Source organism: Mastigoproctus giganteus, chromosome 4 (genome assembly GCF_048544385.1).
Source record: "Mastigoproctus giganteus isolate SK-2022 chromosome 4, ASM4854438v1, whole genome shotgun sequence".
NCBI lineage: Eukaryota > Metazoa > Arthropoda > Arachnida > Uropygi > Thelyphonidae > Mastigoproctus > Mastigoproctus giganteus.
The window spans coordinates 63,435,993-63,462,605 of record NC_143578.1 but is presented as its reverse complement, the minus strand read 5'-3'; the positions used below and the strand labels follow the sequence as shown (position 1 = coordinate 63,462,605).

Here is a 26,613-nt window from a genome sequence, read left to right as displayed (position 1 = left end):
GTCATGGTAATATAAATGGAATAAAGTAATAAAGTGTTGGGTTGATATATTACATCACCGTAGTAACATCACGAAGATATGCGTGATGTTACTACGCATATCTCAAGCATTTTATCTTAGTACTTCGTGTTCATGTTTTCTGTTCTGTATAATGACAGTGGTCTTTATGCTTTTTGAATAAATCACTACGACACCAAACAATCTGCATCAATATATTTTAATCTGTTTTTCCGAGGTTTGCCGCAATAAAGTTGTTAACTGGAGGCAGAACACTTGAAGTCTGCAGGTCGGCATGCGCCCCCAAGGATGGCGGCTCCTCCAGGATTGAACAGCAGCGAAATATAGCGTTTATATTTTACACGACTTGAAAACGAGTCAACCAGGCAACGTCCTAACACAACAAGGAACTCTGCATCAACAGGTCTAGGTGAGTAGAACACACACTGACTCTCAAGCACTCAACTTAAGCAACGCAAGGCAACAAATGACGCGTCTGTCATGCTTTTCTAGCACAACTAAACCTTTTCTCTCTAACGGTGAGAAAAAATTTTATTGCACCTTAACCACTATCAAAAAATTATCCTCCATTCTCCTACTAGTGTTTATCCAATCCTTCTCCTTTTTGTGATGTTGAGTTAGTGTACGTGCCTCAGAACTGAATTTGGCACAGGCTCTCTTTTTCTTTTTCTCCAATGGGCATGTTTTCAACTGCTGAAAGGCATCTTTCTACATTTAAAAAAATATCACTCAATTTATTTAATTTCCAATTTGAAAATTTAATTATTGAAATTAAAATTTTATAACCATTTTAAAAATGTATAATTGCGGGGAAAATAATTAAATTTTATAATTTTATTTTAAAAAGTAGAAAAATATACTATAAAGGGAAATTGAAGCTTCTACTACCGGAAGTCAATCTTACATTCTTTCGTTCATTTTGTATAAGATTAGCGAAATAATTATAACATTCGTTTAAAAACGAAATCCTTAGCAAATGTCCGATAAAAATTTTTAAATTAAGTCCATTGGTATGCACCTGGGTGTCATTTTTAATTAAATGCGTTAATTATCTCCCGAGTTGTAAATTTTTAAGACGAGAAGAAACTTTAAATCGATTTTCTTGAGAATTTTGAAATATTAATTAAACTGTCGGGCTGTTCTGTTATATTTTTTATTCTTAATTAAGTTTTTAAAACATTTAAACGTTTAACTTTCTGCTTGATCAACATTCGGAGTTGATTATTTTTACACGAATCATGTACTGAATTTTCAGATTATTTATTTACTCCTGGCTAGAAAAAAATAAACTTTTATTTATCTCTTACGTTTCCCTTAGTTTACAAATAATTTCCCAGTGAACTGTTCATAATATTGAAGGAGAATTTTCTTTCGTTTTAATTTTTAGAATATTTTTTGCTACGTCTAAAGCAGGTTTGACAACATGCCCTTAGGTTACCACCCCTCATTTCAAATTCCCCTCAACATACTACCGCCATACCGAGGGCTAATGAAGCACTTGAAAGAACTGCAAAATATAAGGCCTACATTTGGCAAACCGAGGCACACATTGATTGGTTTGGCCCGAAGACCGACGTAGCTGAAACATTCACTGAAGGGAAGAAGGATGTCGACTATGCGAAAATGACCTATTAGGAGGGTTTTCTTGTGGAAAGGAGAAAGACTGTCACGTACATACATACATTTACATAGAGAGACACGGATGTTAGTTATTAAGGGGTTTTTTCCAACAGCACTAGAGATTCAGCGGAGGAGGCGGAGGAAATTCCAAGATTTATGAAGGATTATTCAACTAACCAGTGGAGAAAGTCCATAGAAACGATACCAGTCAGTCAATAACAGTTTAGTATAAGTGTTTTTTTTTTCTTTTATGAATACGAAAAAACCTCCTTGTTAGCAGGAAGCCAAGGCCCTGCACAGAAACTAGCAGGCCAATAGGAAAAGAGTTCTAGATAACAATGCTTAACAATTACGAGGAGATATATATATTTACATAGACACACACTGAATATGAAGTGGACTTAGGCAACATATTAGACCAACTGTGAATGGTTTGGACTTCATTTCTCTGTTTTTCAACAACTACATTCATTTTGTTCACGTCTTCCTAGGGAGCAAATGGGATATGGAGGCCAGCACTATTGTCGGGAAATACCTACTCGCCTAAAAGAACCCGATATGTCTGTGTAGTGTTTCTCTGCATCACCGCATTTTGGTCCTGTGTGCTCATTAGAGGACAGCGAGCACTTTGAGACTATTAAAGATAAGATACACAGATATACGCATCAGAGAAGTCGACGAAATCCTGAGAATCCCTTTTCTACTTCAACAACTCTTTAAAAGGTTTTTTGTGCATTTTGTTTACCCTCCTCCTCCTCCTCCTTTTCTTATTTTTTTCTTCTCCAAGAGGATACGGGAGAGATCAGTCGTTTTAGATTCAAGCAAAACAGTTACTCAACTCATCACCACTCACTTATAAACTTGACCATAAGTAGTATCCCGAAGTCGACCGAGCAGAACAATTTTATAAATATATATATATATATGTAACTGGTCTCTATATATTACATATATATGCATATATGCTTAACGGGAATATATATATAGATATTTATATATATATATATTAATATCACATATTTCTATTGATATGCAGCCATTTAAAGGCTGGAATCACAACAGTGATAATAAAACCACGGAAAATATCACTTTGATACAGTCGAGCATGCAACCAGAGACAACGATATGACCACACATATAGCTTTAGGAGTTATCCACGAACAGATATACACACACGCACACACACACACACACATACATCTTTCGCTCATTCCTCTCTCTAGTTTCGTTTCAATTTTCTTTTCTTTTCTTTTCTTCTTCTGCTTATTTTCAGATTTCTCTTCCGCCTGCTTCTTCATCATCAAGCGAAGCATAATCTCGTCCAGCACACGTGCGTGAATAGCACAAGCCACTGACAACCCCACTGACACAAACAGCGGTTTAGACAGCGATCGCCGACATGGAATTTGGAGCACTAAAGGATATAACAAGAAACAGAATTGTTATTTTAATTACCATTAAAATTAGCCTATCTTATGAAGCAATTCGTTTTATATATAATTAACTTTATATAAATATACACACACATATATTTATACATTAATAATAAGAACTGCAAATGTTGGAATGCAATTCTTATATCTAAAATAGTGCTTCTCACAAACAACACAATCGTAATTAAGTTGTTTTCAGATATTCTATATTTAAATATATATACAAAAAAATGTTCATATTACTCTACCCAATCGTATGTTCATCCACAGGAGTGGATGAACGCTCTCATTCACTCATGCGTATTATGTCCATAAATTGCGTGGGTTCTCTAGTCGGTTTGCCTGCTTAGCTAGATGAAAAACCTCAAATTTCGGGAGATATAACCATTTTTGTCCTCGTCTGAGACCGACTAACTCGGCCACATTGTGACAAAGGTCTATAAAACCTCCTGGCGTCATTGATGGGATTCGAACCTGGACCTTTTCCAGCCGGTGTGTGGAGAACGGTGTTATAACTACTGTGTCACCCGCGAGGACAAGATTTTATATTTAAATCTATTTTCTCAGGGTCCAAAACAGTGCCAATAAAAAAACAACAACGAGAATCTTAATGAAGAGATTTCTGCATTTGCGATAATATTCGCTCAATAGACATCGTGAAGATAGTTGAGGGGTTTTTCAATCACATAAATACAATCAAAAAGATGCTCTAGCAATTTTCTCTTTATTAATAGACTGGCGCTGCTAACCCATGTATACTCGATGCATCCCATATGAGTTGCCTCAGATTAGACAGCGGCAGATCCTTTTCACTAAAGGAGCAGAAGCGCCTCATCCCACAGATATTCAGTGGGACTGAGATCTATGACTGAGTAGGCCAATAAAATATGGTGCAGTCACCTTCATGCTCCTGTAACCATTCCTTAACGATCTGTGGTTGTGACATAACACATTATTCTTTTGGAAGTGGAGAGATGCTCTTGGACAGCAGTGATGTTCAAGTAAGCTGCGGAATTCAGATATTAATACTCAGGTATCCGGAGATTAACACGTGACAAAAAAAACAATCCTCACACCAGTCTGCAGTGTTGACCTGGCATGATTCATGCTGCTGTTGTCATACTCTGATCCTGCGGAACAACTGGAACCAGCATAAGTTGTACCAGATGACCCTGTTACCACTCCTCGAATGTTCAGTTTTGCTGTTCCTGTGAGCACTGTATCTGTAGCTGCTTGTTTCTAGCTGACCAACTAGTAGAGCAGCAATATCTGTCATACTTGCACTGGCTCGTCTGATGTCCAATATCATACAATTCTTAGCGCCACTTAGGTGGCGCTGCTATCTCATTCTCTAGCTAAATTATTGCGCGCACAAACACACTTGCCTACACACACCTGATTGCATTTTGTAAAGATCGATATATGGATTTCAATGCCACCGCTACTGGAATAAATTGCCTCTGGAAGGGCTTTGCCAAATTCGTTTATTTTGTGAATTAATACTCTGGAAATTTCTTAGCCTTATATTTTTTTAACACAAAATTCGCTAGTGTATCATTCCAAGGGCACTGGAGAAGTTTCCCATATTCCTTAATTCGCATTAAGTATGTCTCATCTATCTTTTAAGTGGAATTGACAGGACTTTTCCTGTTAAAACGAGCTTTACAAAAGGCAAAGAAAAGCAAATAACTTAAAATTAGTTCTATCTTCAAGAAAAATGAAGTTGTAGTATCTTGAGTCCTTGCAGAAATAAATTAAGAAATTTTAAAATACGGAAATATTAAGAAAGCAATCAGGCACTGGTATCACTGCATTTGTTTTTGAGAATCCATGCAAACAGAAGAGTGACATTACAGTTTAATAAGATGTTTGCAGGACTTTCTTATTCTTTAATCTATTTTTACAGCCAGTACGATTTAAATTGCATTGATAATGTAATGGTCTTAATTTTCGCAGTAGAAGAAACTTACTTTCGAAGCAGATTGCCCTAGTACTGAACTACTTTCAAACAGATCGTCTCTTCAGAAGGTTAAATGAACATATATTCAAAAGGAGAGACGGCTATGACAGACTGTTTCTGGGCTAACTAGTTCCTCATCAGATGGCAGGTGGACTGTAGTTGCAACACGTAGACAAAACAGCTGTAAAGTTTTTCGACATGGGCTCACATGTGTAATATGAAATCGGTGTTTTCAAAGTTATAGCTGAAGCTTATCCGTTGAAAGTGGTGTAACACCAGGGCAACCCCTTACGAAGCCAATCGAGCATTAAGGCCATTGAGCATTAATTCTACTATCCGAAAAAAATAGATGAAAGGGCAAAGAGATATATTAAAAATGTTTACAGATGTTGTTTCAAGAGTGCTCGATTTTTAATTTATACGTAGAGAACTAACATTTCAGATGTAAAATTTTGCTATTTGTTTACTTCAAACTTAACAAAGAAAGAAAGAAAAATATGGGACACACACCTGGTGAAGAACGCCGATTCTTCGGTGGATGGTACTACAGCACAGTACAAACAGCTCCATGGCAACCTTGCGGCATAAGAGGGTGCGCTGTCAGGTTGCTGGTGGGGAACATGGGCACACGCCGGGGCTGGTTGCTCACTGACTGGGGCAAAAAAGGCACAAATATGAAGGGGTTATTTTGTGAGAAGGCAGAAGAGTGGTAGAGGTTAAGTAACAGATAGAGAAGATTCATTCATTCAAGAAAATATAAAAATAAAACAATAATGTATATTTGCACATAAAAATATTGATTTAAAATAAGGTAAAATATAAAAATAGGAATAAACTACTGTAGCTTTCGACATCCCTGGATTGTCAATCATTAAAATTTTAAAGCAATACTGCGAAAAATTAATGATTAAATGAAAGTACCAGAGAAGAATGGAAGGATTGTGTGAATGGTAAGTACTCGCGCAACGTCCTGTGACGCCATCTGCAATCCTTCTGAATTACAACGGCCTGAACTGCGATTGAAGCAACCTGGGGCTGATGGTTGTATAAAGTGATTCCAACCAACAACGGTGGTGGTGGTATGGCTGAAGGCACAATCTATCACATAAACTTGATTAGGATCAAGTGCGTGTCCCGTGGTCAAAAAATGTTCGGCCGGTGGAGAATCCTCAATGCGCCTTTCGCAGATAGAAGTTAAATGTTCGTCTATGCGGTCTCGCAGACGCCGCTTAGTCCATACGATAAATCATTCCCCTCCGTATGAATAGCGAAAAAGAAACCTGCGAGACCCCTGACAAAATATTGAGGGCAGACGTTGGACGCACCGGACTCCTTCCACTCGCAAGATTCGAGCAATGATACAAGAAAGGCCTGGGTAGAAGTCGGGGAGTTGGGAAAGGGAGCTGTGCCTGTCCAATACCGTTTTGGGAAAGGCACATTTGCAGAGATCGTGTTTTATGCGATCGATCTCTTGTTGCCTATATATATATAGTTTTAGGACATTAAGCGACTAAGGCCATATTGCTCCGTATATATTATGTCTGTAAATTGCGTGTGTTCTGCAGTCGATTTTATGTTTTCTGTTCGAAAAACCCCGAGTTTCCGGGAGAGAAAACCCAGATACCCTTGCTTGAGACCGACTAACTCAGCCACGTTGTCAAAAAGGCCCATAAAAATTCCTCACATCATCGACAGGACTCGAACTCAGGTCTTTTCCATCCGACGTGGGGAGGACGGCGATTCTGCCAACTGTGCTGCCCACGAAGGCCTGTTGTCTAGATGAGGGAGTGCTGAAATGAGACTAGGCACGGTGTAATAAGGCACAAGCAGTGGAGGCCTTGTGGGCATAAGTGTGGGCCGTGGCAAAGTGCGTAAATTAGTCTGCGTACATTGGTTTCCTGAACATGAACGTTTCAATGAGGATACCTACGCGCTTGACTAATATGTCTAGGAAAGGGAGGGAAGAATTATAAGTAATAAGCAATATAAATCCATCAAAAAGAAATGCTATTATAATAAAGTATATAAAAATATAAACAATACAGCAAGTCGCGAAAAGGCTCGTAACTACTCAGCAAGGGAAACACTACAAAATGACTAAAATTTCTAATATCTAGCCTACAAAAGAAATTAAAGAAATTGGAACTATTATGATGAATAATTTCTCCAGCTGATATGATATTCAAAGACAAGAATTAAGTTTCATTTTGTTTCCATGATCACTCCAGATCAAGGCCAAAATGCAGATGATTAACGAGACCAACCAAAGTAGTTAGATAGAACATGTTTTGAAAATATTCATGTTCAATGACTTTGGGAAGCAGCTGAGAGGCAGGATTCGATTTGGGATCCTGAATTCTTGTACCCAATACTAAAAGTCTCGCAGTTTGTCCTCACATATGGTGAAGTATCCAGTTTCAAGCTTTGTACATAAGAGTACTACAATTCTTTCTAACGCTGTCTCTATGAAAGTCATGGTATGCAGCGATGTAAAATGCACGGTTGTTTGTTCCTTTGAAAAAGAAAAATCCACATGGATCCTCATCAAAGTTTCCTTGGAATAAACATATCAAATTAAAGAGAATAATCAAGACCTCATTAAATTTATAAAAATATTTCAATACGATTAACAGCTAACAAATATTGTAAAATTCAGGACCCTTACCCCGGTTGGAATCGTTGGAGGCTACTGACTTTCTCCGGAATTGCTTGTAAAACTTCCTTTCGTGGTTACTGTTCTGGAAAGAGAAAACTTAGTCATTTTGGAAAGAAAAATTCCATGCATCCTGCCTACAGAAAATTGCATCAACTGTGTTTTTTTAAAAAGTTAAGGTTCTGTCTATCTATTACCTCTCATAACCTAAACAGAAATTAAATCCATTTATTTAAATAAATAAATATTCATGAGAATCTCTCGCAAAACTGATCGGGAGTTTATTATTTCAGAATTTACAAATAAAAAAAGGAAGAATGAACTACCTTACCAAAAGTATCCGTACATGTAGTTCTTTTTTTCCATTTAAACGGAACCTGCTATATTTTATTCAGTACAGCTATGACATATTTTTAGATGTTTCATTTCGTAGGATAGTGGGGTGTTGTTTGTTTATACCGTTCATAAAAATTCTAGGGAAAGTATCCAATAATGCTAATTAAATGGAATTTATGAAATGTGATAAAACAAAAAAAACTCGAAACGTTTTTGGATATAGTTAAATATTTTAGAGCAGTATGACCTAAGATGCTAATGCTTTTATAGCAGCGTTTATAAATCTTTTTTTTACAGTAAAATTCTTCGGGAGGTATTCATTTAATTCGGTTCATCCAAAAGTAAATTATTCATGATGCGTTAATTGGATACCATTTTTAAATATGCTTTACATGCTTAGCCTGTGTCAGTGCCCATGCGCAACTTCAATGAAAGAGTGTACGTGCTTTTCAAATAAAAAGCATATCGTTAGACGTGTTATAAAATATTCATGGTCCAATCTTCGCATTAGGTTTCATGCCGGATGATTTAGACGCACTATTTATTAGTGCGGCAATGTTAACTCCACCACTCTGCTTACAATGTAAAGAAACACCACACAAGTTATCAAACATCAACACAATCATAATAACGCACTTGTTACTTTGAGCTATCCCTCGTTGGATAACACGTTTGTCTTGGGAATAATTGTCGTTAATATGGATCATTAGAAAGCTTGTTACTAATTTCTGCTTACCCCAACAAACAAATGAATACCCCATTGGGAAAAATTCGCGAAAAATACGCCTCGTGATTTAATACCAACCCAGATGTAATGTTTGTACAAAATATTTTCTCAATAAAGTGTTATATAAATAGAAAATGGCGAATAACAGAGGCAAAAGAAGGAGGAATAGTACTCCACCCATATCTCGTTGTTAAAATGAATATTTTATGGAGAGCATCTCCCCCTTTCGGCAATTCTTTTTTGTTTGACTGAGCCTCCCTTGGAGGAGACTTGAGGATGGGATTCAGTGAAGGTGAGATGATCTCTCAAAATAATCTTCTCCCTTCCCCCATAAAATATTGATTTCGACGTGAATATTTTTATTTTCCCCATATCTTCCCGTTGTATAAAAGTTGGGAACTGTAAGTCGATTACATAAGATATACAGGTTTGGAAGCGAAGTACAATCAACGAGTCCCCGATATTCGACATTCGCCGTTGAGTACTTTTGTGTCAACAAAACTGCACAAAAGAAAAGCATAGAATTACATACGAGTACTTTAACAACTGTACCTTTCTATATTCGTCTGTACTGTCGAAGGCCATCTTATACCCTGGATTGTTCAATCGTGCCATTTTTCTTCCACTCCCCAGCGAACCTTCACTACCCACATTGCCCACACTTTGAGGATTTTTGCCCGCATCAGGATAACGACTTTCATCATGCTCATGGAGTTTGTACCATCGGGACTGCTCGTCTATCATCGAGTCATCTGTAGTTCAAATACATAAATTGTAGCGAATGAATAAAGGCCGGAATATTCGCATTCCTATTAATAACCACTGTGAAAAGTTATCAATCAGATATTTTACAGTTATATCTTACCAGACAAGTCCAGAATGACTTCTCCCAGAAACTCATTCGGACGGTATATATCATAGTTCCATACACTAATCTCTAGGTAGCGTTTCTTAAGTTCATCGTGCGGAACATTCGGATAGACCATCGTCTGTTTCCATTCCGGACTGCTGGACCTTGAAAAGTAGCGTGTGCGTCGTTGATTCTCCATGCTGAAAATGGATACACAATGAATATTTAGTAGCTGCTTAAAGAAGGTGACTAATAAGTCACGGGTGACTCTAAAAAGATGTGACCTTTGTCAAACATTTTTAGAGTTAGCCATTGAGAGTACTCAGTGATATGATTTTGATTTAAGCATGCATGATTTTAACTCAATAGCAAGGATCCTATGAGAATAGCAGAACACACAAAACTGGAAAGAAAAGAAGCAAAAGTCAAAATTGCCTTTCCAAATTCAAAATGAAAAATAACCGGAAAGCATTCATAACAGAAAGCAGCTCGATGCGCATGCGCACACATTAAAACTTATCGTTGTTGTGCACGCTCGTTCCTATGACAACACCACTTCCCGTTGATAAAAACAAATCATTTTAATGACTTTGTACGCGCTGCCTTGAAATTTAAAACCTTATCGCTAGTAATGGAAACCTAATGTATACACATACAAAGCTTATCATTTATGCCTAAAGTTAAAAAGAGAAAAACAGAAGAGAGAAATTGGTCATAAAAATAATACCGTATCTGCTCGAACTCTTTTGTTTACCATGCCTATGCATATTTCCGGGTTATATTCCTGTCCTTACTCGCACAACGGTTTATTGGCAATTCCAGTCGAATGTGCCCCCTACGTCCTCCCTAATAAGAGAAGTAGGGCTGTAATAGTTACACTTCTCCTGTCAAGCAATTTTATCTTACAATTGCTCGATTAGCGCCATTAATCATAATGACTTACACACATCAATCATAGCGACATATTAAGCAAACTCTGTTGATGCTCAAATGTCACAGCTATTAAAATATGACCAAATAATAGATATTATCAAACAGATCGTTCTACATATAAATACCAATAGGATATAAATTTGAAAATTATGGTTTGGTGGAATCGATCAGCATCTCATGTGTGAAGTCTTGTCAAATAAGTTGCAATCGTTGCCTAACAATAATCAGTTGCACTTCCTTGCCAAAATATTAGAAACAGAACGTTAGTATCGTGTAGGGCCTCTGCTTAAATTAGAGATTGAATTCAATGTATAGATTCAAACAGTTATTTTATCCATATGCCATTTTATTGTAATTTTAAGCTTGTACTGTAAGAGCCAAGGGGATGTGCAAGCGGAATAATGAACCCATCGACGGGTTCACCAAACCTCTCCATCCCAATTCTACTCTCACCTCCACTGGATGGCTTCTGGGACCTGAGCAACCTAGAGGAAGGTTTCAACCCCAGCGGTAATGTAGGTCAGGTGCAGACAAGAGAAGGAAGGTATGTAGGGTCTTCCATTCAACATGCTATGAAGAGGGCCTACATATCTGATTACCAGTAGGTAGGCTGGTAATCCGAGTTTTGGTGGCTGAGGAACCTAAACAGATCAACGGCAGCAAACGCAGCTTCAGTTAGAGGAAGCTACTACCAATAGGGAAAGAAACGGGAAACTACCCTGTAAAGTAAACATAGCCCAAGAAATCCAATGATGAGTGAGCAAAAGAAGACTCAACGAACTGGAAAATACAAAGGCGGAGACAGCTCATCAGAGGAAATGACCAGACACAGGACTGAAGACTGAATTACTGGATGATCATGATGACTATAGAAATGATTTTTTAACTTGAGTACACAATATAAGTAAGAATCCAAGTTTATTTATTAATTTTCAACCCACCGATCTCTCTCTTTTCAGAGGTATCAGATAATATGAATATGACGAATCCAATTACCATCCCCTCCCCAGTTTGTATAATAGGAGCGACATATAATTATGTTGCTTTATGTCTTAGCCATGACATTTGTACAAAAAGTGTCGGTATAGACAATGCCAGATTTAAGTAGTCTGGGGCCCTAGCATATATAATTTTAGATGCCTTAAAAATAAAGTCGAGCCCTAGACCAGCGGTTACTTTATTGTTCCGGAGCCTCATCACCTTAGGGCACTAGAGCAACTGCTTCACTGCGCATCGGTAAATCCAGCCTTGGGTTTTCAGATTCCACAGTTCCCTGCGCATTGTTTAAATAGATATGAATTGATCTCGACTTATGTTAAAATCATCAGTAAATGGTGAACAGCTTTATCATTATTGAATTTGAAATAGAGTAAACTTTATCTTAACAACTGATATCGCACTACTTTCACACAAATATGACATCTCCAAAAAGTTAATCTGCAGTTTATTTCTTTTGAATAAACTGCAGATTAACTTTTTGCTGGCAATATCCAAATAGACTTTTACTATGATGTAATGATAAATCTAAAAGGTTAAATCTTTCAAATTGAATTACTTTCAGAAAATGTGTTTGAAAGTAGTGCAATACTAGCGCAACTAGTTGAGAAGGCAAAGTCTGTTCTGCTAGGTGCCACGGGGAAGTTATAATTCCATATAATTTCAATACAACCAAATACCATTAGCTATTTTATTTTATAATTATAATATCATCATCTAAATGTCTGTAACTTTTATATAAAAGTTACAGACTTTTGGATAACAATTTTTATAAAAAAATTATAAAAACATAAAAGTTATAGACTTTTATAAAGACTGACTTAAACATTAAAATCACAATTATACTTTTAAAATAAATCACAAATTCAGTTTTGTTAATTATTCTTTTATATATATATATCTATTTTTAATATTTTTTATATATAATTAGAAGAAATAATTAGAAATTCATTGAAGATGTGGTACAGGAAGTACCACGAAACGTCTAAGAATAATCTGTAATTCTACCAATTTTAATTTCTTGATATATTTACCACATGGTGCATGTGGCTAAAAGAATATTTAATTTTTTAAAGTTGTTTAACTCCATTTGGTGCATATTACAGAGAAAACGTTTACCATATTCTAGTTTCTCAACTAACATTTGTACTAACGCAATCATGATGATTAAAGCGAATTATTTTCAGTTCTTGTGTATCATCCTTCCAGGGAAATATTTTGAAAATGGGGAGGGGGGATATTGGGGCAAATAATTTCCTGGTACAGGTAGTCAATTTTGAGTAATGTCACCGGAAACCGGTAGCATTATACTGATGTTAGTCTTCTCTTTATTCTCACTTCTGGTAGCCATGTTGCTGTAAAATAAACAAGTATATGACGTCATTCGACACCAAGAGTAACTAAACGATAAGTGCACTTTTATATGTTGATGATGACGTTCCAGCTCATCTTCGGCTAAAACATCTTTAAATATATTATACTAATTAACAACGTCAAATCCCTTAGCTCAAATCCGTGTTAAGCAAATGGGATAAGGTTTCTAATATTTTTTTCCGGCTACTTTAGAGCCTAAACTGTACTTATTTTGGCATATCAAAATTTCTCCACTTTCCTGGTATAAGAGATTCTAATTATGTTTTGAATAAAACAACCGAGCATGGTTCTTTTACATTCATCGAGTGTACTCGTTACTCATTTCTATAAATGTAGTGAGAGCATCTATATTGTAGGCTATGTAAATGTAGTAGACTGAGAAAATGTTTTATTCTTTCTCCTCAGAGAGATAGCGAACAAGATAAACACGCTATTTTGCTGATAAATGTGATTTCAGATTGCGCAGCCTAAAATAACTGAAAAACCACACAGATATAACTATTCATCTTCAAATGTAAACGGATATAATGCACTAGAAACATGTTTTGTTGGCTATTATGATTTATAGTTCATATGAATTGAAATATGTTTCTAAGAATAGTGAGCTCTATCGCAGTAATGTCACGCAATGGCTGAATGCCGAGTGTTGCAGCTAAGTATCTCTTTCGCAACTGGAGTGTAAAGAAGCTGCTAAGAAGACAAACAATTGAGATGGATTGGCAGGATCGTTGCAATTGATGACCAAGACTGCTTGGGTTTGAATAATCATCACATTGTAATTATTCTGTTTCTCTATATACATATAAACTGACTCGTTTTGGGATATAAATTTTGAAATATCTGATTGCATCCTGTAGACAGCGAACAAGAGTTAAAAGTAGAAGTGGATCACCAAGAAAGAGAAGAATAATGATATCCAGCTCAGGACTCTGGGTGTATCAAGCCCATACTCACCACACGTGAGCCCCTGGGATTATAGATGTCAGAAATTCTGATTCTTTTCAGTTTTAGAGGCTCAATACAAACTATATTATTATTTATAAATTTCTTATTAATTCTCATTTATATTATAAATATAACAATTCAGTTTAGCATTAGTAGAAAAAAAATACCCAAAAGAATAAAAACTCAGACAAGTATCCTTCAAAAATACACCGAATCATATCGAGTATATCTGAAGTACATACATTTCTTGAGAAATGACATTCTTTGTATAAACAGGAAATTTTCGTTGGATCTGAACCACACTTTGTAGTCGTACTTTTTTATATCTTCAGCAGTCGTGGAGGCTTTTTATTCTTACACGTCAACTTTGGCTCCATTTATTTCTTATTCCTTAGAAGTCTGTCTTCGGTTTCTTGAAGCTCTTGACAGTTACTGGAGATTTAAGTTTATGTCATTGCCAAACCAGCGTGGCACATTTCCATTTCTTTAATATACGGCACTCTCTAACTTGTACTAACAAGACATTGCGTGGATTGATTGTGAATACTTGAAGCATAAGGCTTGGCTATTATTGCTGTAGGGTGACTTGTGGGATTTTATTTTAAAGGATTTCTAGAGAATTATGTCCGGTGATAAGAGGCCTGTCCTGATATTCATGAGTTGAAGAAATATGGTACATATAACTTCCATATTCTTCTCCAGATTACGTCACAGATTTCACACAGAAATATTGTTTCCGTTTTTGAAGGAAGTAAGTTCCTGGTACTGGAAAAAAAATTTCTTCTATGACATTCTGTTTTATTTTATGACATTCTGTTTCTTTTTATTTATAACTCTTGAAGGAAGATGTGCATTAAGTCATGCACATGGACTATGTTCACAATTAAAGGAAATTCTTTGGAATATCTTTCGCTGTTTTAAAGAAAAATATTCAGAGATTATGATAGAAGATTAAAGGAATTTAAAAGATCAAGTGATGAGCACTTCTGTCTCAATAAGGGATGAAAACAAACAAACTTTGTTAAGTCCGAATATAAGCGACGTTACATTTATTATTAAGCTTTTTTATTATTATTATTTTATGTAACATTTATTATTTCGGATTTTGTAATCTGTCAAGTTTATTCATTCGCAGTTTTGTTGTTGTTGGTTCGGTGTGTTTGCGTGAGCAAGGGTAAAAAACCGATTAACAAATGCACCTCTCGCTAAATCAATACACAGGTTTATCAAAAGTCTGACAAAAAATTAAAATCAATAAAAGGAGAGTTGGTCGCAGAGGACTGCAGTTTTTATACTAACTCTCTACAAGTTATAGGGCTTTTAAGGAATCAAAATTTTATTTAGTCCCAGAAGTACCGGAAAGGGGTGCTGTTGTAACAGTTCTCCTTTTTGCGTACAAACTTAAGCCAAGGGACGTACAGATTTCTTTAAAATGCACATCGGTAAGAGTTGCTTTATAGAAGTTTCGTTCGGAAAGGACCTCTAGACTCCAAGGGCCTCCTTCCTGGGTAGCTGATGAGAGACCAGTAGGCCCCAAGCCAAACTCCTACAGTAGTGTCTCATCTTTTAAATAAATGGCAGATTTTTGGCGATACCATTTTTTTAAACATAGTGCAATACCAAGGCAACTCGGTTTTTTCCATAATTAGACTATCGTATTTACTTGGCAGTTTAGTCGTATACAGGAAGCCAGTGTACAGATGTTAATAGAAAAAGCTAGTATACACTGCCCTACCATTAATATCCGGACACCCCTCCATGGATGTGGAAACAGGTCCTATGCACACAACACGTCACAGAACCTACTATAAATATACACACTGGGCTTCGAACAGACAATTGCAAAAGTGGACATGCAAGATGACACGTTCGACAGAATTGATCACCTCAACAAATGGTAGACGCTAGCATGGTGTAAGGAGCGCGAATCCTGGACTGTAGAGCAGTGGAAAATAGTCCTATGGACAGGCGAGTCGAGGTTCGCACTCTACCAGTCTGATGGCCGTTCCGGGGTGTGGCGAATGCCAGGGGAACAGTTCCTTCCTGATTGTACCTTCTCAACAATGAAGTTTGGTGGAGGCAGTGTCATGGTATGGGGCTGCTTTTAATGGTTTGGCTTGGGCACATTAGTCGTTATCGATAAAACCAGAATGCTGTGGAATACCAGGACAGCCTGAACAATTATGTACTTCTAACGTTATGGCAATACTTCCGGGAAGGCCCGAAGCCCATAGTATACAGCCCATAGCTGTATCAGCAAGATACAGCTATGGGCTGTATACAGAACGGGCTATACCATACTGCTCGGTCGTAACACAGTGGTTTGAGGACATGGGTGTGGAAAATTTGGATTGGCCAGCCCAGAGTCTGATCTGAACCCTATTGGGCACCTTTAAATTTGGGATTTTTTGGATCGTCGGGTACCTGCACGTCGAGATCGCCCAAAGAACAAGGCAGAACTGTTGGCTGCGTTAAAGGCCGAGTGGAAGAGCATATCACCTGACATTTATAAAAAGCTGGTTGAGAGTATGCCGCGAAGATTGAAGACCGTCATAAAAGCAAAAGGTTTCAGCACAAAATATTAAATACACAATAAAAGCAGTTCTTTTTTTGTCTAAAGACAGATGTCCGGATATTAATGGTAAGGCAGTATATATTTCAATTAACTGAACTGCATTGGATATGTCATCATGAATATGCAGCATTTTACGGTGAAGCAGTCGAAGGTGTCGGTGGCATGATTCAACAAATCTACATGCCTTACGATTTTTTCCCCTTTAAATATACATAAATAATAGACAACAGCTGATAATTACGAAGTATGTTATGCTGATAGATTGCGTAATTTTAAATCGAGTGAAACGTCATTGAAATTTTACACATACTGTATACAGATACTTGTACTGTAATCCCAACAAGGGAATTCATTACAAGAAAAACAACAACAACAACATAAAATGAATGGAAAACTTACCATCTGCCAGGTAAGAGGTAGCACTTGACGAATGGATCTGGAAGGCCACTGTTGTCTCTAGCTGTTACAAGCTTACGTGCTCGAACGATTGTGACGTATAAGATGGCTGCTTTGATATCGTAGCATACCTGGAGCTGGAATAAATCAAAAATATGTCGCTAAGCTACTATAATCATTATATCGTATCAGGGAACGAATTTATTAATTTTCGGGCACTAGATGAAATATTCATACAAGGGCGCGTATAGAAGGGGTTTCCGGGGAAAATATTCAAATACTTATGCTCGAAAAAAATAAATAATGACTGTAGCATGTACTTTGGTCTACAGCAACTCCTTAAACGTACCAAATTTCAAAAGATATGTAATTAATGAACAGAACCTGGGGTCGGGAATCACCACGAAAAATAGTTAATCGACTTGTTTGTGTGGCATGAAATTTGACCCCAGTTTATATTGACCTGTTCACTATCTTACCTACCTTAATCACTCATACTTGCACGTGTTCAAGGGTTGATTCGCAAGTTGTACTAGCTAAAAAGCCGGGAATAACTTAAGGAGGAAAATCTTATTCCTTCCGCTTGAGATTGGCTAATTTACAGCCTCCAAGTGAAGAGACCTTTAAGAATTCCTTCATTGAAGGATGCGATTCGATCCCGGACCTCACTAAAAAAAAACAAACGAAAAGTAGCGAAACCACTATACTGTTACAGAAAACAACTTTTGTTATGGTTTAAAAAAGTTACCGTGCTGCCATCTAACGGTCTACAAGTGAACAATTACGCCTGCATTACTATACATTAAGGTGACGTTTTTAGTATCTTACCGATACCCATCATCAGACCAAGCTGCTGACAGACTCCCCATTCTTATGCTCCCAGAAACCTGATGTGCATACCGATCACATCAGGTTTCTGGGAGCATCGGCAAGAGGAGTCTGTCAGCAGCTTGGTCTGATGATGGGTATCGGTAAGATACCAGAAACGTCACCTTAATGTATAGTAATGTAGGCGAACAGCCTAATAAACTATATTATTAATTTTCAAGTGGTATAAGAGTGGTTTTAATATAATAATAACCTTAATGGTCCAACAGCTGTTAATCGTATGTTTTTTTAATGAGCACAAGAGGAGAGTTCGAAAATCTGGAAGAGGGAACCAAGAATTTATAGTTATGCACTTGTTTTTTTTAAAAAAAAATCTTATTATTGCAGTGTAGTGTATTACATTAAAAAGCATTTATAATGAATTTATTTTTAATATAATGTGGCCAATTCCACATAACCAGTCTTCCCTCGTAGCAGACGCTATTTTTTTTATTTTATATCCAATAAAAGACTTTTTCCAATATGTAGTGAAATATTTAACTTTCATAAAATTTCTTTGCAATTGGTTTTAATGTGGTATTCTTAGTTTGTTAACCAAATCAGCAACAATTAATTAATACATAAACTTGCAACTAACCTTATTAATAAATGTCTGAATTATTTTTGAAATTGAAGTACTGTAGTTGTTCTTGTGACTTATGTATCCATATATATATATACAGGTCACTGCCAAAACAATAATTGCCCAACTACTTACAGTAGACTCTTTAAAATCTGATGCTATCAGAGATGGAAGGTTCCGAATTTAAAAATTTTTAAAAGTAGTGCAATACCACGGAAACTCATTGTAAATACAAGTTTGTTTTATTATGGCACTTAAGACCATTGTATTATCTATACAGTTCAAATCCTTGTGACTGTCAAAGACATTCTCTTAGGTATGCCAAGCTGGGCTTGCTACCTGGGAGTCTAAAACGCTGATGGAATTGGCATTCGGGTGACACCCAAGTCAAGGGGACCTAATTTCGGAGAAGTCCAGTCGGTCTGTGACAGCCAAATCCTCTTCTTGCATCCACGATGGTGGGACTGTTACCGTCCCTGGGTATAACCCCCATATGCAAGTCTGAAATACTGGAGGTGACCACCCAGGTGCGAATTGAACGCTTCCTCCTTCATTTTACAAATATACGTCGTTTCGGTTTTAATCTATCAATGATATCCATTTAACACTTACAGTCTGCCAAACCTCAGACAACAATTTACAGAAGTTGAAGTCTAATGTCAACAAGTATCTTCTTTCATCTTCTCAACCTTCAGCCCATGAACTGTACTAAGTATTACAGGTTTAATACCTTTCGTGTTTGGGGTTTTTGTAAAAAAAATTCTGTTAGCAGCAAAAAGATTAAAAGACAAGACAGTCCTGCAAGTATCTTAAGAAAGAGATATATCACCCTTTTTTGCACGGATACTTAAAGACAAATGCGATCCTTGATACAATCGTTGTTTATTAATATTTCCGGATATTTAAGTGCAATTAATTAATTTATTTATTATTTTTTTAAACGTGTCGGATTTTAAAGAATTCCGAATTATAAAGTGTCGGATTTTACAGACCGGATGTATATATTTCAATTTCTACCGTTAGGTATCTTCAAGAATATCGATAGATCTTTATTAGTAAAATATAAAAAATAAAAATAAATAAAGCTCTTCATAATCATATAGTTTCATAGGATAGTATATTAAAAATCATGAAGACTGGTCATTATAGTTCAAAAGCTTTATTTTATTGGATTATTGTAGGAGCACGCAAACCGTGTGAGTCGAATTATGAAGCGCTAATGTCTCTTTTAATGCCTTTTTAAAATGGAACAAGAGTCTCTTACCGTTTAAAATAAAGACTCTTGTTCCATTTTACAGCTTCATGCACAAAAACAGGCCCGGTTTCTTTTCTGGAAGCAAAACAACAACGTAGCAGATTTCAGTTAACAAGAAGTCCCTGTGCAGTCTCACAGGAACTGAAGACTTATTTTCTTTCGAGCAGTTCAACTATTTGAAGATGAGCTTCGCTACGAAAGACAACTTGACAAGAATAGTTTACTTTTAGTATACGCGTCTCTTCAGTTTCGTATTTTGTGCAACAACGATAGTAAAGACCCCAACATATCCAAAGTAGAAATCAGAACTTCACCTCTAGCTGTTATATGCAGGTGGCATTTTAAATTTTTGGTACATGAGAAAGCTTTGTAAATGTCCTTGTAAAAGCAGCGTGAACACGATCGATGTTTTCCTAAGCGAAGGCACACAATTGGGTCTTTCGTGTTTGCCTTTGTGCTGACTTTGACATCATTTGCATTTTGGGCTCGTTTATCACATCAAGGACTTATTTTGAAAGAGGGTATTCGACTATGACAATCCTGGGATATCGTTTTAATTTATTTAATATCTCTTGCTCTGTGTGATCCACCACTAATGTTTGTTGATTCAACACAGCGCCAACCAGGTATGCAAACAGGTGACTCCGCATTAATAAATATATTAATGTTTCATAGTCCACTATGAGATGAGCCTTGAAGTGGTACCAGGTAGAAACATCCAATATGAGCCAACTTGGGATGAATATTTCATCCTCCAAAGATCTGGTTGCTGAAATGAGGATTTTTTGTGATAAGCAGTGTTCCGCGCCATCTTAAATAAGATATACAAGGAATTATCCGCGAGATAAAAGAGAAATTATCTTTTCTTGAGGGATTAAGGTACCTACTTTCTCATGTTTGTTCTAATACCAGTCGTTAAATTATGCAGCAGCTTATTTCATATGGCTTTACAGAATTACCTCGGTGTCACTGTTCACAAATTCTCAAGTTACGCTTTCTTCCACGGTTTCCATGGCAAACCCGCGAACTCGTTTAATTTTACTGATTATAAATTATCAGATATTACAATGGAGTGCAGCAAAAGTTGGGAAACACATAAGCGGCAGTGGAATAAGGAATGAACAGCCAAATAAGATATCAAGGCGAGAAGACTGAACTCGGTTCTCGTACTGCATCTTCTTGCAAAAAATTAAGATCGTTGCGCAAGTTTATCACTTAAGAGAAACGATGATATCTAAGATGAAGTTTTTAAATTCTTTGGAAATGGTCTGAAAAATTGTTGAAAGAACGAATTTAAAGAAGGACTTTAAAAGAAAAAAAAGTCGAGAAAGAGCTTCAAAATTGTTAAAGATTGTTATAATCTGAATAACAAAAATATACAAGAAGTACTCATTAAGGATTATTAATTCTTTTCCGTACAAAATCTTTAATTCTTGCTATTATTTTTCAGTTTTCCACATAGTATTTACTACAGGGAGGTACTATGACGGGAATATTTTATTTAATAGCGCAAGAACAGGTGGTAGAGGGAACTAATCTCAAAAAGGCATTTAAAAAAAAATCGTTTGACTTTGCCCCATTCCTTTTATGTTAATTTGATTGATTGCCTGCCCCTTGGGAGTTTTTTTAAAGGAGTGATAGGGGAGAAGCAGTAAAAATGATCGTGTCATTTTGTGGCGCCAACGAATTCCTTTGCCTGAAGACCTGGAGATACCTTAGGGACCACCAAGTGATGGATTATTAGGATCATTTTTCATTGTAATGATTACCGGAATTTAGAGAGCCACAGAAAACAAAGTGCACTACTATAAAAGTAATGTGAAAAAAATCTGATAATAAAGGACATAAAGAGTAGTTGCTAAGCTCTTAGGCCGAATAGGTTAAAAGTGGAACACTTATAAAGTTTCAGTTATCGTGTAATATATACAGTAGCGGACAAAAATTGAAGTACACACTTCATTTAAAAAGCCTTTGCAACAGCGATAATTTGAATGCAGTATACGATATTTGGATGCCATCAATAATAATGCATTAGAAAGCTGGAAAAAAGTCGATGACACCATCGACGTGCAAGTAATATTAAAAAGTATATGTTTTACACAATAATAAACACGTTTTTACATTTTTGTGTTTCATGATCCACCTACATAGGGTTAACGAACTATGATCGTCAGTTAAATCCCTTCCTGTATTACTGCCCATAAATTGCGCGTGTTCATGGGTCAAATTCGATATCTGGGGAAGGGAGGTGGAAATGGAGAACCGGAATGAATCTCCGAGGAAAATTCTTCATAAAGTTCCTTTAACATTTCTTGGGTTTCTGTTGCATTTTTCCCTAATTTGAAACAAAATTTTATGCAAATTCACTGCGGCTCTATGATTTCATAAAGTGACAATTTATGTGATACTGTGTCAATATGAGTCACCAAACATTGTCTGTAAATTGCGCGTGTTCCGAGGTCAATTTTCTGTTTGCTGGACGAAAAACCAGAGTTTCCGGGAGAAAAAACCATGATATCTTCTCCTAAGACCGACTAACTGAGCCACGCTGTCAAAACGTCCCATAAAAATCTTCCAGTCACCGATGGGAGTCGAACTCAGGTCTTTCTCAGGCGTTGTGGGAAGACGGCCATCCTACCAACTGTGCCACCGCGAGGTCTTACTTACTTTGAAAATACTATAAGATGTCTGCTAAGTGCTAGGTTATGTGCTTTGTCTCTGTTGAAACGTTTAAAAATCACAATCTACTGATGGCGTCTATAGGACTACGTTAGTAAATAACTAGTTGTAGGATTTCATTGCATGCAGTTGTTTGGTAGCATAGGGCAGGAAATGCGTCATTTAGAAGTTGTGTGGTAATCAGCGCAACTTTTCGAAGTATATTTATGACCTTCAGTGGCACCCTTCCGTGTTTGTGCCTTCGTTTCAACTAGTACGAACTGCGTTTTCCTTAAAAGCACAGTTACATTTTTTGACTGAAATAAAATGAAAAGAAGTCTATAGTGCTTTCAGTTCGAAAATAAAATAAAAACTTGAACAAATATATTCTGATGACAAAAAAGGATTCTGAAAGCTTCAGTAATAGCCCTAAAGAAAAGAAAAATATGGGCAACTATTATTTGTTTATTTTTTATTTACTTGTACATGCTGGTATTTCTATCTTACACAATAAACAGTACGGATTGTAATTATTCAAATTCAAGCTATTTCTCGAATGTCATACTGAAAAACAATAAAATAAATAAAATCATAATGACATCCATTCTAAACGACGTTTTTATGTAAACGGCTCCTTTTTGATTGGTTTCGTAAATGGCAGCAGACAATCCATTTGCTAAATGACGTCGTTTATTAAATGCTTAATAAACTAAAATGACGTATGAAACTAGAAAGAGCTAAATTTAATTTAAATAAAAAGTTCAAATTCCAATTAAAATCTATAATCACTATAGTCAAAAAATGAGATTGTTTCTTACCTGAATTTCTCCATTTATTTCTTCTGCTCGGTACTTATACTAATTAAAGAAACAAAAGCTATTTATTTTCACAACTTCATGAAATAATAATTTAAGCAATAAATAATTAAAAATTCCTGAATAATGCGGGTATTTAGAAATACGTACATGCAGTACTTAATAATATCAATACTTGGTGGAAATTTATTATTTACGCTGTAATTACGACTTGAATTAAAAGCAGTATTTCATCAGCAACAAGTACGGACAACTGAATTATAATTCGAAAACACAGTAAATAATCTGGGGCTGATTTCGAGAGACAGAGAAAGCTTGTGTAAATTTATGGCACAAGATATTATAAAGTACTTGTTTTGTCCACTGCTGTAAATACAGGATGCGAAGCTTAGCGAGAAGAAAATAAAGATGGAATCAACGAGTCTCATGAAACAGGACAGAAATAGATTAAATAAACGAAAGAACGTATTACAGCTACAGCAACGTTGAAAATCATCGCTCCGCTGAGGCTATCCTAGGAGACGATACTGCGCATACATCGAAACTTCCCCAGTCATAAATCCTTTTCTTGGACTAAGACAGTGTTTCCTGAGAATGTTGGGAGGTGCAGTGTCCATTTCTATTATACTTCGACAGTTAGCATCAGCGACTTCGAAGACGAACCTACACAAGTAATCTCCAAAGATAAATTCTCCCAAAGGAATCCCTTCGTTGGTCGTGCCCCCACCTGTGCAGTCTAGTAATCCTAGTTGATTTGTACTTTATACAACACCATTTCTTTTTGGTAAATCCTCACATAAACATTCTATCTAAAAGCAACGAATCCTGCGTTTCTCAGATACTTTTGTTTAGAAAAAAACCAAACAGAAATTGAGAACATTAAGTGAGCTTGAAGCCCTTTGAGCTTGAATTTTATTCTTCAGGATAATTATTGAAAAAATCTGTCAGATTTGACAGCTATTTCAATAATTATCGTGATTTTAAGGGAACTTTGTTTGAATTGAAAACTGACCTCTAAGAATCTTTGGATTTGGCTGAAATTACCGTAAATGTTCATTAAAACGACGGTTAAAAAATGAAAAACAAAATCTCGTTATACTTTGATAAACGTATTTCATAAAATACAAATGTATATATTATTTTTGCATTAAAGGTTTCATAAACTGAATTATGTAGTCTACTCTTCTAAATCCAAGATGTTCTTTTAACCCAATTCAAGTAACGTTAAACCCTACATTCGTGCAACACCCCTTACCCACTCGAAATGCTTCGCAAAATTTTATTGACTTCTTCCACGCGGTATGCAATTTGTGAACGTCTTCTTAAGAGGCTAAATATCCTCATAATTTTGATAACAATATTTACAACAAAGTTAAAAAACTGGCGTTTTAACTACATTCATCAGCAGTCCTCTATCCTTATATCCATATTTTTGTCGTTTATAACTCAATTTTATTTAAAAGGCAGCCATTTATTTACACCTAAATCATTAATTGATTTGAAAAAAGGATAGGCACTTTATTGTATTCTGGATTTGACTTAATTACAAAAAACCACATTCAATTTGAAACTACACATTTTGAGCTCTACTTCAAGTTCTACTGTGGCAGAGTATCCTAGACGTGAACCTAAAAGAGACTAAAAAAATCTTTTGTAGCAGACGACGCGTCCTAACCAATCAGAAAATACTAGAGCTCTCTTTTAGGTTCACGCTTAATAAAGCACACAACTATTAGTCTCTGAAGTTAATTGAAGCAGTGTTTTTGTAGTGACTGTGTAGAAGAGCGTAGAGTGAAAGTTTAACGTTTCTGCGTCATGTAAGTTGAATTAATTTAACACGTATTATGCCACAGTAAAAGGGCTTGGAGTAGAGCCTTAAATTAGTGATTTCTAATTAAATGCCATTTCCTAAATTAGATCAAATCCAGCATACATTTCAGAATGCTGCAACATGTCCTTTCGAGTATTTGATACCTGCGTTAAATCGACTGTCCCAACATACATAATTCTAATTACTAAAAAGGGGTTTAGGGCTGAAAGTCTCAGACAATTTCTTCGTCTAATTCTAATTGCATAACATGAAGAGACCATTCCAGCTCCATTAGAGCTCTACGTATAATGAAGCTTTACGTTAATAAAATTATTAACGAAATCAATCTTATTTTGATTTCAATAGAAGTCAAGTTCGCATACATTTTATATAAGGATATGTAAATCACATAAAGATGAATTTATACGTACATTTTTATTTCCAAATCGAAGTCTCGAGTCTCTAGATTTCATATCAATTTAAGACACCGTTTTGCTATTCATAAATATAATGAAATGCAACTTCAAAATTTAATTTGGTTTAGCAATTAACTCTCTCCTCTCCTTCAACTGAAAATATATTGGAGAATTACCATATGGAATTGTGCTAAAAATAAGGTTAAGTCTATATATCTTTAATGGTTAAATTACATTCGCAATATTAAAACAACCTTAGTGAGGAATAGCAACAAAAATTTAAGAGAACTTCAGTGGAAGCTCCAAGAATCGAAAATATCAATAGTAAAGAAGTCAAGGGGTTCGAGAAAAAAATATAAACTTCATGGAAAATAAAACTATTAAATGTTTAATGCGGGAGCTCCATGAATAAAACTAATGATTTCATTTGGGTTACAGTTGGGCAAGAAAGAAATATACCCAAGGCATTTTAAATAATGCGACAACTCCCTCTAATATGTTTGCGATCCCTTTCGGGGGGTGGGCAGAATAGCGGCCTACAGTTTGAGAACTTCTAGTTTAATGGAATATAAAGATAAGCATAAGATGGTCAAGATGCGTGTGAAACTGGCTATGGTAGGATGGTGTTTGTTTGTTTTTTCCGGCGGATTTTTTTCCCATCCATTTAAAAAGGGGAAACAGACTGCACATACTGACGTCTCATTTCCCCTAAAAAGTCTAAACAACTGCTCTCCAATAATGCGCCATTCAGTTGGAGTAGTTACCAAGATGCATTACAGCCAATGACGCAAAGACAAGGGCAAAGAACCTGGACAGTTTCTAAAAGCGTGTACCTGCGTGTTATTCTTCATTATCTGTAAACAGAACAATTTTCATATCCTGTTACCCATGTGCTGTTTTGAACAAGTCGGTGTTCCGACCTCTTGGAACTTTCCCCTTGATGATTTAAACAGCCGGCATTTTAATTTTCGGCATTTGCATTGCTGGTACTTTGAATGCTACACCTTTTGTTATATTTATTTCATTTTATTTCAGAAATTCGCTAAATAGGTGTCAAAGTTAATTTGATTTGGAAAACCCGTTGAGAAATGCCAGTACAAAACTGGGGTAGAGGTTTGACAAGCTGGAAAGAAAAGCAAATTTCGTTTTAAATACGCTTTTTGTTCAACAAAAATATTTTTGCCTGAGTAGATAATACAGGCAGACTCAGATGGGAAAATATTATTCTGAAGATACTCAACTGAACCTTCATCGAAGTCATTCAGGCATAGTTTGTTAAATATTTACACGCCTTCTCGAAATAAAAGTTGCAGTTTTCTAGTAAACGAATTTCTTTTAAAAGAGAAAAACTGATATCCAAAATCATAGAGCACATCGCCTGACGCCGCTATAG

The 26,613-nt window shown here is 36.1% G+C and overlaps 1 protein-coding gene across 10 annotated transcripts in view; it reads right to left on the bottom strand.

The window, feature by feature from the left end:
• Positions 1-201: 201 nt before the first annotated feature.
• LOC150086788 (uncharacterized) overlaps positions 202-26,613 on the bottom strand; it is a 181,134-nt gene continuing 154,722 nt past the window's right edge. For 4 of the 10 annotated variants that reach the window (XM_090372749.1, XM_090372753.1, XM_090372755.1 and 1 more), the window contains 6 exons: positions 22,998-23,036; positions 16,820-16,953; positions 9,613-9,797; positions 9,300-9,499; positions 7,697-7,769; positions 1,011-3,052 (listed from right to left, as the gene is read on the bottom strand). In XM_090372749.1, coding sequence (XP_090228875.1) covers positions 2,724-3,052; positions 7,697-7,769; positions 9,300-9,499; positions 9,613-9,797; positions 16,820-16,953; positions 22,998-23,036 — 960 coding nt within the window. In that variant the 3' untranslated portion in view covers positions 1,011-2,723. Of the gene's footprint in view, positions 727-1,010; positions 3,053-5,541; positions 5,684-7,696; positions 7,770-9,299; positions 9,500-9,612; positions 9,798-16,819; positions 16,954-22,997; positions 23,037-26,613 lie in introns of those variants that run through there. The other 6 variants (XM_090372750.1, XM_090372751.1, XM_090372752.1 and 3 more) reach the window with 6 other exon arrangements.